The following is a 16,233-nucleotide window of genomic DNA, read 5'->3' as shown; positions in this document are numbered from 1 at the left end:
CATAGAGTTGGTTTCCGATGTACCAAATAGTTCATATTTTCAGGATATGATGTCAATAGTATACTAGTTAAAAATACGAGGTGTCAATTGAACAGCTCTTGTACTATAGATTTATTGATATCTAAAATACACCGATTTTGTCACTGACTCACTCATACAATGACACACTGATGATTATTAAAATGTTTGGCTACTTCCTGAAGTGCTAGAAACCACTAGAAATTTGAAATTTGGTACGTAATCTAAGTTTAGTATGTACAACCAACAAAAAATTCATATACTTCTGAATCTACTCGGCCTAAATATACTGTCCCTAACATAAGCAAATTCTACATATTATCAGTGAATATGTACGGCTTGGCTGTTTCGTTACCAACTTCAGATCAGAAACTAAATATTCGCTTCACCTCTACGACGGTAGCGAAAGGGCGAAGCCTTTTATTTACTGGTATGTAGAATTTGCTGAAGTTAGGGTTGGGCCGTGTAGATTCAGAAGCTATTGGCTCTACATTAGATCTCATATCTTTTTCACAGGGTAAACCTCATGTGGTCGTCTCGGCTACATTTTACAAGAAATGTTTTGGTGGGATTACGTCTTATTATTTAACCGCATAAATTCCATTTATAATTTGATTGATACGTTTTGTTGGTAGACATATCAGAAATGAGCAAGTCACTAATCAGAGGAAAATGCAAATCATGGCATTAAGCCCGCTGATGACGAATGGTTTTGTTTTGATTGATTTAAAACACCGTTTTTACTATTATTTAGAAAGTTTTGATCCGGATCATTTCGTAGAACATAATCAGCGGATTTTAAATCAAACACATATATCTAGTTTATTTAATATTTTAATTTATTTATTTTAGTTAGTTTAGAGATCATGTGTGCAAAATGTCGGATTTTGGCCGGATTATTTACTGTATGTGCTAGTAACGCCCTCTGCGTTAGATTATGATTATATTCGCTAGTGAGTAATAACGGAAAAGTTTTCCATCACAATTATCATGATTATGTTTAACGACACTATAGTTAAGCTATCTCAAAGATAAGAAAGGAGACGTTGATCTTTTGTCAATATTGTGAACGTTATAAGGTAAACTGATGAGATGGCACTCATTTCCATGAAACATTTCGGTAGATAACAGTACAAGGTGTGGAGATAATATAGAAAATATACGCTCGCAACCGACTTTCTGATGGCATCGCCAAAGAATAACGAATTCTGTAAGTCTTTTTAAATATAACTAGAGATCGCCCAATGGTCGAAATTCCACCTTAGTTTCAACGACATTAGGACTACTACCTATATTTTGTAAAAAGACTTCATCTTTTTTTTTCAACTCTTGTCTCTGGGACTTAGCTGATCTCAGACTGGCCGTGTAAGCATTGTCTAATAGTATCTTAGATTCAATAAAAAAAAAACTATACTTAATCCATTTTCAATTTGTCAACTTGTTGTCAACAGACTTCAACCATAAATAAAAGAGTATAATTCGTATGTATAGGCTTGTCACTCAAAAATCTGTCATTTCTCATGTGTGTGTGTTGTAGTGTGTGTAATGTTCTATTTGTTAAAAAAATGTATGATAAAAGCATAATTTCAAAATAATATTAGCTCGATGGTAATGTAAGTATATGGTAAGGGCACCATATAAACTATAACTGCAAAATTTCATGCACCTACGTTTTCCCATTTTTCGTAGAAAGGGTTACAAAGTTTTTCGTTCGTGTATTAATATTATGATGATATATTATGTATATAAAGTGTATTAATGTTAAAATGAACATGAAATTACCAACAGTGCCCTCTCCATTATATGTTTTTAAATAGTTCAATATTTTCTACGTGTTGCCAGAGACTAGGTGGCGCTTATAAATAATTTTCATTTTATCGTCAGATAAGAAGTTGGCATAGTTTGTAGATAATTTTTAGTAATAAACAGCCGAAAAATAAGATAACATCACAATTCACAGCATCTACATTTCATTGCGTCGTATTTGTATAACCTACCTGATAATGGAAATTGAGGCGGCTACAATACGACTAATTTAAATCTCACAGTATTAAAGGAAATAAATGCATGGTAACGTTAGGTACGTTACCAGTTGGTCGAATTTTAGTTTTTACTTTATATTAAGACTAAAATACCTCGGTTATTGTTGTTTTGTAGCAATTGTAATAAAATACATTTATAGTTTATCGGGCTAAAGAATCTGAAAGTTTGTTATGTTCTTTTGCTCAAGGACCGGTGCCAACTGCCAACATTATAATCCACAACTGAGTCAAGGGCAATTTTAACATCAATATAATATTATTTTGTTTGACATATATATAATTAAATATTTATTTATATATATTTATATTTTAAATTGAAAAAAAAAGAACTAAATCACAGGCCAAAGGGTAATTGGTTATGTTACATGTCACTCTACAAGTACGGGAGCCCTAGAACAATTTTTTTTTAATTACTATCAAGCTAATTTTTTGTGAGTAGTTGCTTTCCATCAGGTGATCCGGCTGCTAGTTTGCCGCCCCTTATTTTATAAAAAAAAAACAACGTGCTAACCACAGTGTATTATATCCATTCCAGATCTCCGCACAGCATTCGGCCTGCTAGACCGGGACAGCGACGGCCACGTGACGCCGGCAGAGCTGCAGTTTATGCTGCGGAACCTCGGCATCGAAGTCAGCGACGACCTCATCGACGGACTCATCAAGGACGCCAGCAAGACTGGTGAGGATCTTGCACTTTTGGCTAGGATTAAATGTATACTACTGAATTGGGCAAAAATGTGGGTCAAGTATGTTTCTTGAATTGGGTTATAAGGAACCTAAATGTCGCATTTGAGGTTAATTAGTTGTTATAAGTTTGTGAAGATCAATTTTTTAAATCTATTGCGTAGGTTTTATTACGGGCTATTAGCGCGGCGACCGAATCAAGAAATTACGTATCGAAAATAAACCTAACACGCATTGTCTAACGTCGCTTCAGTTCGGCAGACTTCAGCACGGTGTTTGTGTGCGTACGACTAGACGTATGCGTGTCTAAGACAGTATTAGCTATTGCTATACAATAGTGACAGTCCCCGAGTGCCACAAGTATTTTTAATGTATGTTTATCTTGGCCATGTATGCAGCATTTGACCGCCATAATTTAATATTATTAGCCAAAAACCTACCTACACGAGGCATTAATTGAGCTGAAGCATCGCCCATTTAAATAATAAACAAGCACATAATATGTATCACGGTTAATATCCTTAATTTGACACCACTAGATAAAACAAACTATAACTAAATTCTATTCTCGATCAACTAAAAATACCCTATGCAGAAATTTAAAACTATTAGGTGCGGAAGTGTAAACATTTTAGGTTTCCGAGCCACGCTCCACTAGTGTCATCAGTTTTTAAAATATGTGTCCTCGTGGACGTGTGACAGTGGCCAAACAGTGGCCGAATGATGGCCGAGCAGTGGCCGAAAATGACCGAATGTCGGCCACTGGTCACTTTGCACTTCGAGTTGAATTGTTGCCAAAAATCGAATAGCGATTTTTGCTTTGAGATAAATTGGGTCATTTAAAAGCGATGAGTTTATTCGCAAGAGACTATAAGGATTTCGAAGCTTCCAGAATTAGAATAAATATATTTTTGTGTGTTATAAGTTAGTTTATGTAATAGAAAATCAAGGTTATGCACCTTGCGTATAATATACTTAATTATATTGAAAACTTGAAAATAAACAGTAATTGTTTTGTCTTAATTGGTCTCTCACTTACCTCATCACATCTTCTAGGTAAATATTTTTCTTTAAATCCTATACAAGCTGCCCCTAAGTTGCAATTACCCTAACCATGTTTATCTTGCCCGAAACTTTAATGGCCACTGATACTACGAACTCTCTTTAAAAGACTTAGGTCTCTACATAAGTCTGAGACCATACGCGTACGGTCGACAAAAATGTTTTGTTTTCAAATTTTTGACTAGAGTCAAAAATTTGTTTTTCGTGTGTTAGAACACACGAAAAACAATGAGTAAATTTCCACAAATCGTGGTTGTTTTCCTATTTAGGAACTATTAAGGACTATTAAGTCAAGTTTTTTGCAAAATAAATATTTTGTATGTCATAGAGTGTACAATAATTCGAATATGGCGAGCTGTAACAACATTTTTGTTGACCGTCCGCGCGGCCTTATATGATTATTTAAAATTGTAAGATTATATTGCGATCTTCAAAATGCCCTTGCCTAATATTTTGCATATAAAATACACTTCTCGTCGATAATATATTATGACATGCAAATATTATTGGAAAAGTTTGAGTGATTTATAGCTATGATATACGCCACGTAACTCCATTATACTCGTATCATGTAAACAATTTTATAACGGTCATAAGTTATGTCCACACTGTGCACTTTCATCTTAAATTTTCGTCATCAACTTTCATATTGGCGTATTCAATAATTGAATGCGTCAAGGAACGCAACGCCAATATTGTCATTTTTGAAGTTTTGAATACGGTCAGAGCATAAAGTTAATATATCTAGCGGAATAGAGAAACAAAGGCCTGAGCAAGAGAGATGTCACTATCAGTTAGCCCGGGCGTGCACTAGCGGCCATCGAAAGTATGGTGTGGCCGCTGGGCGCTTTCGGACCTGGCCGCCGCGCGTCATCTTAGATGGCGGTTTCATACTAAGGTACGAGGGGAGGTCCAAAAGTTCGCGGAATGAAAGGGTTGTTAATAAAATATAACAATAAATTTATTTTTCCTTTTCAATATAATCACCCTTAAGTGTAATATATTTATTTGATCTATGAATTAATTTTTCTAAACCATCGAAAAAATATTTTTTGTCTTTGGCCTCAAAATGCGCCGAAATTGCCTTCTTCACTTCGTTATCGTCGGAAAATTTCCTTCCCCTTAGCTCTTTTTTTAAATTTGGAAACAAATAAAAATCGCTAGGGGCCAGGTCTAGACTGTAGGGTGGGTGAACAAGTGGTTCGAATCCATGCGTGTGAAGAGCAGCCATGGCAACTCGGCTCTTGTGAACCGGCGCGTTGTCTTGCAAAAGCAACACACCCTTGGCCAATTTTCTACGACGTTTTTCTTTAATTGTCTCCTTTAACTTTTCCAATATTAATGCGTAGTATTCTCCGGTTATAGTGGTACCTTTTTCTTTATAATCAATCAGTAATATTCCCTCATAATCCCAAAAAACAGTGGCCATCAACTTTCCAGCCGATTCTGACACTTTGAATTTCTTGGGAGGTGGTGTACCCTGTTTGTGCTATTGTATGGACTCCTGTTTTGATCCAGGTTCAAAGTGATGAACCCATGTTTTATTTCCAGTAACAATCCGCTCCAAAATCTGCACAGGGTTGTCTCCACACACCTCCAAAAAGTGCTTAGACGCGTCGATGCGTTGCTGTTTTTGAAGCGGCGTGAGCATTCTCGGCACCCATCTTGCACTGACTTTAGTCATGCCCAAGTGGTCGTGCAGGATCCGCAAATGGTTGTATCTGATACTCCAACAAATGCAGATAATTGTTTTTTCTTTAAACGTGTGTCTTCCAGTACAAGTTTTTCGACTTTTTCGACGATGTCTGATGTGGTGGCCTCAGCTGGCCGCCCAGAGCGAGGGTCGTCTTCAATTGAATCTCGACCATGTTTGAAAAGTCCATGCCACTTATAAACCATTGTTTTACCAGGGCACCGATTTCCATAAACGGCTTCCATTTCATTTAAAATGGTTTGAACGTTTTTTCCTTGCTTGGTAAGGAATTTTATCACAGCGCGATGTTCAATTTTCTCCATAGTTGCAGTTTGCTTCCGGATTGACTTGTTTAGCAGGCGAGTACTCGTAAACGGATGGCGCTATAGGGTTGAGATTTTATATATATACTAATTATGAGTGCTCAATTAGTATGACACTAAGCGAGCTACCCTATCCCCACTCCATCCCCTCCATTCCGCGAACTTTTGGACCTCCCCTCGTATATATCTCGATGGCCGCCGCGGCTTGGCCGCTAGTGCGCGCCCGGTCTAACACTGCGTGGTAAAAACTTAAAAAGAGACGTGTGATAAATGATAGCAGCAATCTTTTTTTGACGGCCACGTTGACAATTTAATTTCATAGAAATCATGTTTAATCATGCTTGTGTAAGAACGTACACATATTTTTACACACAGATAAAACCAATTTCGGTTTTGTTTGACAGCTCGAGATTGTTTCTCTATTCCGCTAGGTCTATTTACTTTATGGGTCAGAAGGCATACGTCGCGGGGTAGTTATGTCTATTGTGTCGCGGGCATGCCTCACGTTCGCTGTTGACTGCGCTATAATGCATGCCCTTGACGAACAGAAAAAGGCACAGTGTGGAAAAAGCTATTGAGTTTTCAATACTTGGACTTGATATTTCAATTTACGGGCGCACCATCCAAAGTTAGAAGCAATATAAAAATGAGGTAAAATTCTACATCGTGGGTATACTTATTAAATGAATAATAATAAGTATATATTTTGTCGAATATTCATCCGATAAAAAAGTATAAAGTTCTTAGATGATTTCGTAGACCTCAGAGCTACGCCGTGCTACAAAGTGCTACGGCCTACGCCAGACTCTGTAACTACCATAAAGGTATTATACCTAGCGGAATAGAGCAACAATCTCGAGCTGTCAAACGATACCGAAATTGGTTTTCATCTGTGTGAAAAATATGTGTACGTATACACTTACACAAGGATGATTGAACATAAATTCTATGAGATTAATGTTAACGTGCGGCACGTGCCGACTGGACGTCAAAAAAATAGTGCTGCTGTCATGTAACACACGTCTCTTTTTACCACACAGTGTTACTGCTAGTGACATCTCTCTTGCTCAGGTCTTTGTTTCTCTATTCCGCTAGGTATATTAACTTTATAGTTTATGGTAACGACGCAATGCATACTATGTTCCATCGAAGAAATTGATTCATAGACTGATAGCCGAACTTAATAGTGATCTATCGTGTGGGATTTGTATAACGCGACCAAATTAAGTATGTCCGACATCTGCGTATGAATAAATAATTTATCTGATAGTAGGTACAAGTTCAACTCATGATATTCAATAAACTAAATGGTGTCCGCAAATTTATACATCGTGTGGGAACCGAACGTAGAAATACTATCCCATGTCCTTTCACGGGACCCAAAATATCTCTATACTAAATTTCAATTTTCATCGAAATTGGTTCATCGAAACCGACGACGTTTCACATTTACAGTATTAGCATGAAAAGGAAAAAATAATTAATCTTATATATAAAATTCTAGTGTCACAATGTTAGTCCGCGTACTCCTCCAAAACGGCTTTACTGATTTTAACCAAATGTTATATGCATATTCAGTGGGTCTAAGAATCGGCTACTAGGTACTTTTTATATTGATAAGTGCATTTGTTGATTATATAATAGTAAATTATTACAACTCGAGACTGACGGCGACCATTGTTTGTGCGACGGGACGGGACGGGACGTTGCCATGGTAACATACTTATTCAGTCACTTTATAAAATAACAATATGCTCGAAATACTATTATTGCATGCATTGAGCAACGTTTGCCGGGACAGCTAGTAATAAATAAGCTTCTAAATAAACAAAAGAGTACATTGTAGTAGCCGACACGCCGACAGCTACGGTCAAACTTCAAGATCAAAACACGAAAACATGAAAAATTCAAATCTGTCAATGTCAAACACGTATTGGCTTGTTTTCAAACAGACATAGGGCAAAAATAAACGGTATAGGTATATTTTGTTTACTGTGTGTTTAGAGTTTACTTCTTTTGACAAAATAATTTTCACGAAAACAAAACTTATTAAAGTCGTCTACAACCTCGGTATCGGTTAAAAATCCTTTATTTATATTTTGGTGAAAATGCGTCTAGTCTAACCCATGTCTATAATTATGTCAACTAAAATATTAACATTGAAACATTTACGATAAATTAATACAGTAAATTTGTTTTGCACCTACATAAATACGAAAAAACCGACGTAAGATTATGATTTTGACAGTTATACATTTGTTTAACTGTATCGTCAAAAGATTTCTTTACTTGTAGGGTAATGAAAACTATATAAATTGCTTAGTTGAGTAATTAATATAATTTGGAATTCACCATTCATAATCAATCCTTTGGATAAAATTATTCAAAGGCATAGAATAGCGGATGATTTGGTTGGGTTATATCAAGCTTATGGCTGTTCCACTCGTACACCACAACACCACAACCACAACCACATCATGTGGTCGGGCGTATACCATGTATTGAAAATTAATAGGACTATTCGCACGTACCACATTTGCAGTCGTTATCAACCACGCGTGTGATACAGATGATCACATTTTATGCCGACGGTGTGGTGTGGTTGTGGTACGTGTGGGCCAAGCCTTAGGCTTCGTGAATCGTCAATAGTGATCCAACCAGGGGCCATACAACCAAACCGTTTTGAGACTCAAACGAACGAATCGGAATGCCGCGTCTTACAAACGTGAAATGAACACAAAATTAGACTAGGACGCGGCATTTTCGTTTTCGTAGTATTTCGTAAGTATTTCGGCGTAGTAGGCCTCCTGAGTTTAACACTACCCGACCAAATTAGTTAGGTCAGCCCAATCTATATTTTATACATAAAAATGGATTTTCAAATGTGTTAGTAACGCTAAAACTCGAAAACGGCTGAACGGATTGGGCTGATTTTAGTCTTAAAATATTCGTAGAAGTCCAGGGAAGGTTTTAAAGTGACACGAAGTTCACCGGGACAGCTAGTTTGTTGTATATTAATAGTCTAGTGATCAATTTATCTAATAAAATAATTAATAATTTCTAGGTTATATCGAAGCATGGTGGGTGGGAATTGCTATTCAAAGCTAATCAACGTTCATTGTTTTATAACTATTATGGAGCACGAAGTTACGCGCCTACTTGATTCGCTCGGAACACGCAACGGTTAGACTTTCTTATGTCTTAAACGGGGGACATATTAATGGAAAATGCTAGTATTTTCCGCTATAATGTTTAGCAATTCCAAAACTCTATTGAACTTACCTAATACTGTATATTTGGTTCTTTTCTTATAAATTAGAAAAGCGGCGTGGACAGACATGGACAATGGACAAGTCACAAAACATTGAATAACTGTAACGTCTTTACACAGCGTAAATCTTTTTATTACTAAATGGGGTACGTAAAAATATTTTCAAAAGTCACGGCGATTTATATTGCAAATATTGCGTCATTATTAATTAAAAAGCTTACAAAAGCAACACATCAGTATCAATGATCAACGTATTACGCTTGCTTATCAATAAGTGGATGTATTACAAGACATTGGTAAGCTTAAGTTAGCTTCAAGGAAAACTAACCAACGTCTCACATTCGGGCTAACAATGAAATGGAACTCCAAACTCATAATATAAAGCCTTGCTCAATAATATTCAAGGGTAAGTATTGAGTTTGCCCACGGCCTTCGAACTAGCGGGCTTTAGTGTGGCCTTAATGTGTGTTTGTCCTTAGTGGATACTTTGCGTTTGGCCTTATGGCCCAAGAGTCAGCGGCAGCCAGGTCTTCATTATTTTATAAAAACGTAAAGTTTTCTGTACTTGTCCCTAAGTGTCTAAACACCGAATTTCCGCGGCGGAAGTTCGGCTTGCCTGCCTGCAATATATTTTTTAAAATTACCGATGACACTACATGCCGAAATTCCGTCGCGTTATATTGTATGCGTTTGACATTGCTGACGTAATTATGCGGAATTTCCGCCGCGGAAATTCGGCATAGTGTGCTTAGACACTAAAAGAGTTATTAACGACTAGCAACTACAAAATTCTGGTCGCGGTTTATAATTTTTACTTTAGCGTTAGTTAGGTATACCTTTACTACTTGATAGCTCCTAAAATCCTAAACTAACCGCGACCCAAACCCTATTTTTTTTTTTTTTTTTATGAAAGAAGGGGGCAAACGAGCAAACGGGTCACCTGATGGAAAGCAACTTCCGTCGCCCATGGACACTCGCAGCATCAGAAGAGCTGCAGGTGCGTTGCCGGCCTTTTAAGAGGGAAAAGGGTAATAGGGGAGGGTAGGGATGGGAGGGGAAAGGAATAGAGGAGGATAGGAAAGGGAATTGGGCCTCCGGTAAACTCACTCACTCGGCGAAACACAGCGCAAGCGCTGTTTCACGCCGGTTTTCTGTGAGAACGTGGTATTTCTCCGGTCGAGCCGGCCCATTCGTGCCGAAGCATGGCTCTCCCACGTAAAAAGATTGCACAAGTCGTTTTTACATCTATAGGGGACATGTACAGAAACTTTCAGCTTTTATAAAATGACAAAGGTCTGGTTTCCCCTGGCTCTTACTCTATTAGCGGATAGTGTGCGCATGGTCTTAGTGACGCGGCTTCCGGTGACCTCGCGGTCTCCGCGTGATCACGTGATCGTATGCAAATGTTAGTTAAATTAGGTGTGACGTCAGGAGAGTGGTTTCACTAAAAGCCTTATAGCTTTTTCCACACTGTGCCTTTTCCTGTTCGTCAAGGGCATGCGTTATAATGCAGTCAACAGTGAACGTGAGGCATGCCCGCGACGCATGCCCTCTGACCGTATCCAAAACTTCAAAAATGACAATATTGGCGTTGCGTTCCTTGACGCATTCAATTTTTGAATGCGCCAATATTAAAGTTGATGACAAAAATTGAAGATGAAAGTGCACAGTGTGGACATAACTAATGAACGCGTTATCGATACTTTTAATAAATGAGTACAGATGTTAAATGTAGTTGAAATAAACAGTAGAAAAGGGAAATACCACCTCAAGTATACTTAATAATAATACACTTCTAAATATAAAAGTTTCAAGTTCTTGATCTTACACAAAAATATTACATCACTTCAAGTATAATTTGAACTTAAAGACATTAAGCACCTAATTTTACCTTTTATTAAAATGGCGCTGTAATTCAGGAATTCAGGAATTTCGTGGCTGAGCGATAAATTCCTTTGAAATTTCCCACAAAAAGGGAAATTCTATCAAGAATAAAGCATTTCCTTTCATCTGACCTTCGAAATTTTAACCCAATAATGTATTATTATTTACACTTGGCTTAGTTTTTAGGCTAGAAGGTAGTAGGTAGTTTTCAAATACTTATTTTAAGAACAAAATCAGATCCGTAAACCTTCTGAGAATCGGAAACGAAATGTATCAAATTGCCTTGGTTAAACAGAACAAATTGGGTTTTGTAAGGCTTGGTTCACACGGCACAATCCTGCACGTTTCTGTACGTTTTTTTGCAATAGGTATACCGTATATTGCAAAAAAACATCTATGCAGTTGCAGGTAGGTTGTAGAGGACACGTCAACAAATACCTTAGTGTTTACATAAATAATTTTGTGTTATCTGTTAACCGACTTCCAAAAAGGAGAAGGTTACTCAATTCGACCGTATATATGTTCTTTTTTTATGTTTGTTCGCAGATATCTCCGCCGTTTGTAAACCGATTTTCAAAATTCTTTTGTTGTTATATAGGATACAGCCGTGATTTGGTACCATGGTCACCAAAGTGGTGATCTGATGATGCAATCCATGAGGAATCGAGAGAACTCCTTGAAATTTATATCAAAACATCTAGTGATTTTAACTTTTTCTGAAGGATTATGAGCATACGCTTCCATAAAATTAACATTTTGCACCAGTGTATACTCTGGTTCCAAAGGTGCTGTACAGAACTCTTGAATCCTTATAGATACAAGTTCGGGGGGTTCGGCGTTGTTTTAAAAACGGGAAGCATATACTGCAATGCAAATTACTTTCATCATCATCATCGTCATCATCATCATCATCAAACCCATCGATCGTGGAATAGCGAGAGTCGAGACACAATAGCTTATCTATTGTTATCGCGGCCGGATGCGGCCGCTTAGGGCTTCATGAATTAAAAGCTTAGACCCAATTTCACCAACCTCTGTTTGTTAAATCCTAACAAGGCATTACTTAATGGACCTTGGAAAATTAAACAGACTGTTAAAGTACTTATGTCCCACAGTAAAAATTTAACAGCGGATGAGTAAATACAATGTTATGTGAACAACGAGTGAATAACATTCAATTCGTTCGTTCTTGTTATAAGGCGACGAAATTGCAATGTACAAGTTTAATACGACATGTTGGCTGCAATGTGTCATTTTCACCTTATTCGTATAATACGTCATCTGGTAGATAATGCGACCAAATTAAAATATCACTGATCGCATACATTTGTAACACTACAATAGTTCTTTTTAATTTACCAGATTAATAATTATGATCTGTCAAAGCTGAAAACATGTATCATGATACAAACTTTTTTTACTTATTTCGGTTTGGTAATTTTAATACAAGTCAGTGCATTTGCAATGTCAAGGAAAATCCGTGGGCTTTTGACAAAATGAAAATAAATAATTATGCATAACATGAAAAAAAAAATGTAAGGATGTGGCGAAACATGGCGGAAACACTCAAAAGTCAAAACAGATTCTTTTATTGATATTGTATATTGTCTTTTAAAAGTTGTTGTTTTGACTATTATAACGGCCTGTTATAATATATTTAACGGACCTCCCCAGCAAGAATTAAAATTTAACGCCGTGTTAGGCGATTTGACGTGACATGAGCGTATGGTGGAACGCTCGAGAGCTCTAACAGGCCGTTAACTGATTTAACAAGTCATTATTTATTTAACATTGCTTGATGAAACTGGGTCAATATTATATTTTAACCAAATAGTATTAATTAAATAAATGTCGGTAATGTCCTGTAAAAATTCGCACCAAAATTTTAAATGCAAAAGTTTGTCCCTCTGTGGTAATCCACATAAATTGCTGAACCTGATATTTCGATGAAATGTTAAGTAATGTTTTCAAACCAAACAAGGGCAAAGGATAGCTTTTAGGTATATCGGAAAAATGTACGTTTTCGGAGCGATACTCTTCGGTGCAATAAAGTTACGGCCACCATCCACATCCATACTAATATTATAAATGCGAAAGTTTGTCTGTCTGTTTCCTGTTCATGTCTAAAATGCTGAACTGATTTTGGTGAAATCCGATATGAATATATTTTGCGTCTCTTGAAAAGACATAGGAGACGTTTCATCCCGAAAAAATGTAGGGTTGCCGCGCGATAAATGAATTTTGGTGCAACCGGATTGCGGGCTTCGACTAGTTTTACACATTTTTTTAACTTCAGTATAAACTTTTTGCTTGGTCACTAACAATAGATTTTCTATTGGAAAGTTCACTTAGTTTTAGTGCCTAAAGAACATAACACCCTTATCTTTGTATTTTAAGTCGTGTCGGGCGAAATATGCAAATGTAATGGCCGCTTGAAGTTCGCCTCGATACTGTACTTTTAATTGGGTAGCGTGAATGAGAGTGATAAAAGGGTTTATGTAAATATTGACTTACAAGCAGACCGACTCCGGCAAATGGGTATGTCGCCGTCCCGTCCAGCTTTACGAGTGTCTCTAGACGGTATAAAATATTATATCTAAAGTGAGAAGATGTAGTTTTATAAGTAATATGAAAGTTTAATACATTTTTTTAAGTTATTAGAAAGACTTACTGCCGCACTCAGAGACCAATCATCATCATCATCATAATATTAATACGCGAACGAAAAACTTTGTAACCCTTTTTACGAAAAATGGGGAAACGTAGGTGCATGAAATTTTGCACAGTTATAGTTTATATGGTGAAGGAGTGCATCGAACTAATATTATTTTGAAATTATGCTTTCATCATACATTTTTTTAACAAATAAAACATTACACACACTACAACACACACATGAGAAATAACAGATTTTTGAGTGACATACGAATTATTTATGGTTGAAGTCTGTTGACAACAAGTTGACAAATTTAAAATAGATTATAGTTTTTTTATTGAATGATACTATTCATTTATAGGTTTATGATACTATTCATAGACATAATATATACTTAGCATTATAGGTTTATGATACTATTAGACAATGCTTACACGGCCAGTCTGAGGAGACAAGAGTTGAAAAAAAAATTACAAAGTCAATATTGTTTACAAAATATAGGTAGTAGTCCTAATGTCATTGAAACTAAGGTCGAATTTCGACCATTGGGCGATCTCTAGTATACTTAAATTAATTAAATGAAGATTTTGACACGAGCCCAATACATTATTCGTCAAACTCTTCATTAAATTGGAGTTTAATCATAATTAAATGTCTCTGAGTGCGCTTGCATACACGCTGTACCATAACACGTGGGAGAGCCATGCTTCGGCATGAATGGGCCGGCTCGACCGGAGAAATACCACGTTCTCACAGAAAACCGGAGGCCCATTCCCCTCCCCTAATCCCTTCTCTTCCCTCCTCTATTACCCTATTCCCTCTTAAAAGGCCGGCAACGCACCTGCAGCTCTTCTGATGCTGCGAGTGTCCATGGGCGGCGGAAGTTTCTTTCCATCAGGTGACCCGTTTGCTCGTTTGCCCCCTTATTTCATAAAAAAAACATGTGCGTACCTTTAGTACAACAAATAAAAAAGTATTCGTCCAGTAAGATGGAGAGGCTCTGTGAATGACTCTCGGAGGATCAAGCGATTAACTGCCGATACAAGGACGACTAATAAAACGCAGTAATATTAGTAATTATAGTTTGTGCGTTTTATGATGATATGCGTGACACATAATAATTGACAATAGTAGGGAAGTTACCTAACAAAAATTAATCGATAGTTTAAAAGTATCGAATCACTTCGTAAAGGAATTGCAATCGAAATTATCGATTTCGTACTGACATATTTTCAGTGGTGCCGGCGATTTAAGATGGCCGCCCTTTTTTATCGATTTGATTTCGATTCAACAGAGTCAATCTCTATTGACATAAGTTCCGTTTCATGCATATGACATTTTTCAAATGTTTTCGTAACAATAATTTTATACTCCTATTTCACAGTTAATATTTATAATTTTTATTAATAAGTTAGCATTTAGCATCATTTCATTTTTATTCATTTACAATTATAGGAAACATTTGTTTTTGTAGATGGAATATAATTTATTAAATTTTGATTTTTTTTTGTTTTCTTGTAAAAAAACCCGCAGCAAGGAACATGAAAACTGTCACCCATATCATCTTAGAACGCACAAACTCCAAGTGTTAATGACATGAGCCAGCTACGTCTCAATATTGGAATGTGAGATTACCTCACTTTCATAATATTGTTTGTTACTAGATTTAACCCATCCCAGCACCCGGGTGCCGCATAACAATTGAATATCTATTGTGTCTACAATTCCCATGATCGAGGTATTAATATGAAATACGCAAAGGCTGCAACAGAGGGCGTGAATTGTGAAATATCTCTGGACGATAGAAAACAATTGCACTACAAAAGTGCCAGCAGAAGTGAAAAAACAGCACTAGTCGGCTAAATTAATTTCAAGAACTACAGTAATACGGTACGGTACTATAGTTTGCGGTCGCATTGCAGTATGGCGTAGGTATAAGCCCGTAGCGCCAGGCTAAAAACTTACCCTCTGTCCGAACTTACCCTGATTAGTCTTACGATTGTTTATTATATTCCTCTCTAAAATTAAAATATGCCTTAAATTTTGACGAAAACAAATAAATTCCAGTCGGGCAATATGATAAATGCACATTATTATAAGCGATAACGCAGACGAAATAACGTTTTCGGTAGTAAAGTTAAACGGCATTAAACATTTTACTGCCAATACCGCTTCGTGATAATGATATTTTATGTGAAATGAACTCCGTAAGACAATATTGTGAATAAGCGCTTTTCATACGTACGATATTATATCGTTATGATTTTATATATATAAAAAACTCAAAGGTGACTGACTGATTGACATAGTGATCTATCAACGCACAGCCCAAACCACTAGACGGATCGGGCTGAAATTTGGCATGCAGGTAGATGTTATGACGTAGGCATCCGCTAAGAAAGGATTTTGATCAATTCTACCCCCAAGGGATTAAAATAGGGGATGAAAGTTTGTATATAATACTTCCTAACGCGGGCGAAGCCGCGGGCAAAAGCTCGTTTTATAGAAATGAATTAGCGATTGCAATACATAGATGTGTCAAAATTGTCTAGCGTAGTCTTTGATCAGGTTGTCACGATTTGGACGCCACATTTGCTTGC

The 16,233-nt window shown here is 36.7% G+C and overlaps 1 protein-coding gene across 4 annotated transcripts in view; it reads left to right on the top strand.

The window, feature by feature from the left end:
• The window catches only part of LOC121732955 (calcium-binding protein E63-1), a 62,602-nt gene that overhangs the window by 43,621 nt on the left and 2,748 nt on the right, over positions 1-16,233 (top strand). For 3 of the 4 annotated variants that reach the window (XM_042122993.1, XM_042122996.1, XM_042122994.1), the window contains exon 4: positions 2,596-2,739. In XM_042122993.1, the coding sequence (XP_041978927.1) occupies positions 2,596-2,739 (144 nt within the window). Of the gene's footprint in view, positions 1-1,153; positions 1,229-2,595; positions 2,740-16,233 lie in introns of those variants that run through there. The other variant, XM_042122995.1, reaches the window with a different exon arrangement.

The sequence above is a fragment of the Aricia agestis genome, chromosome 13, assembly GCF_905147365.1.
Source record: "Aricia agestis chromosome 13, ilAriAges1.1, whole genome shotgun sequence".
In the NCBI taxonomy this organism is placed as follows: domain Eukaryota; kingdom Metazoa; phylum Arthropoda; class Insecta; order Lepidoptera; family Lycaenidae; genus Aricia; species Aricia agestis.
This window is presented reverse-complemented; position numbering and strand designations above follow the sequence as displayed.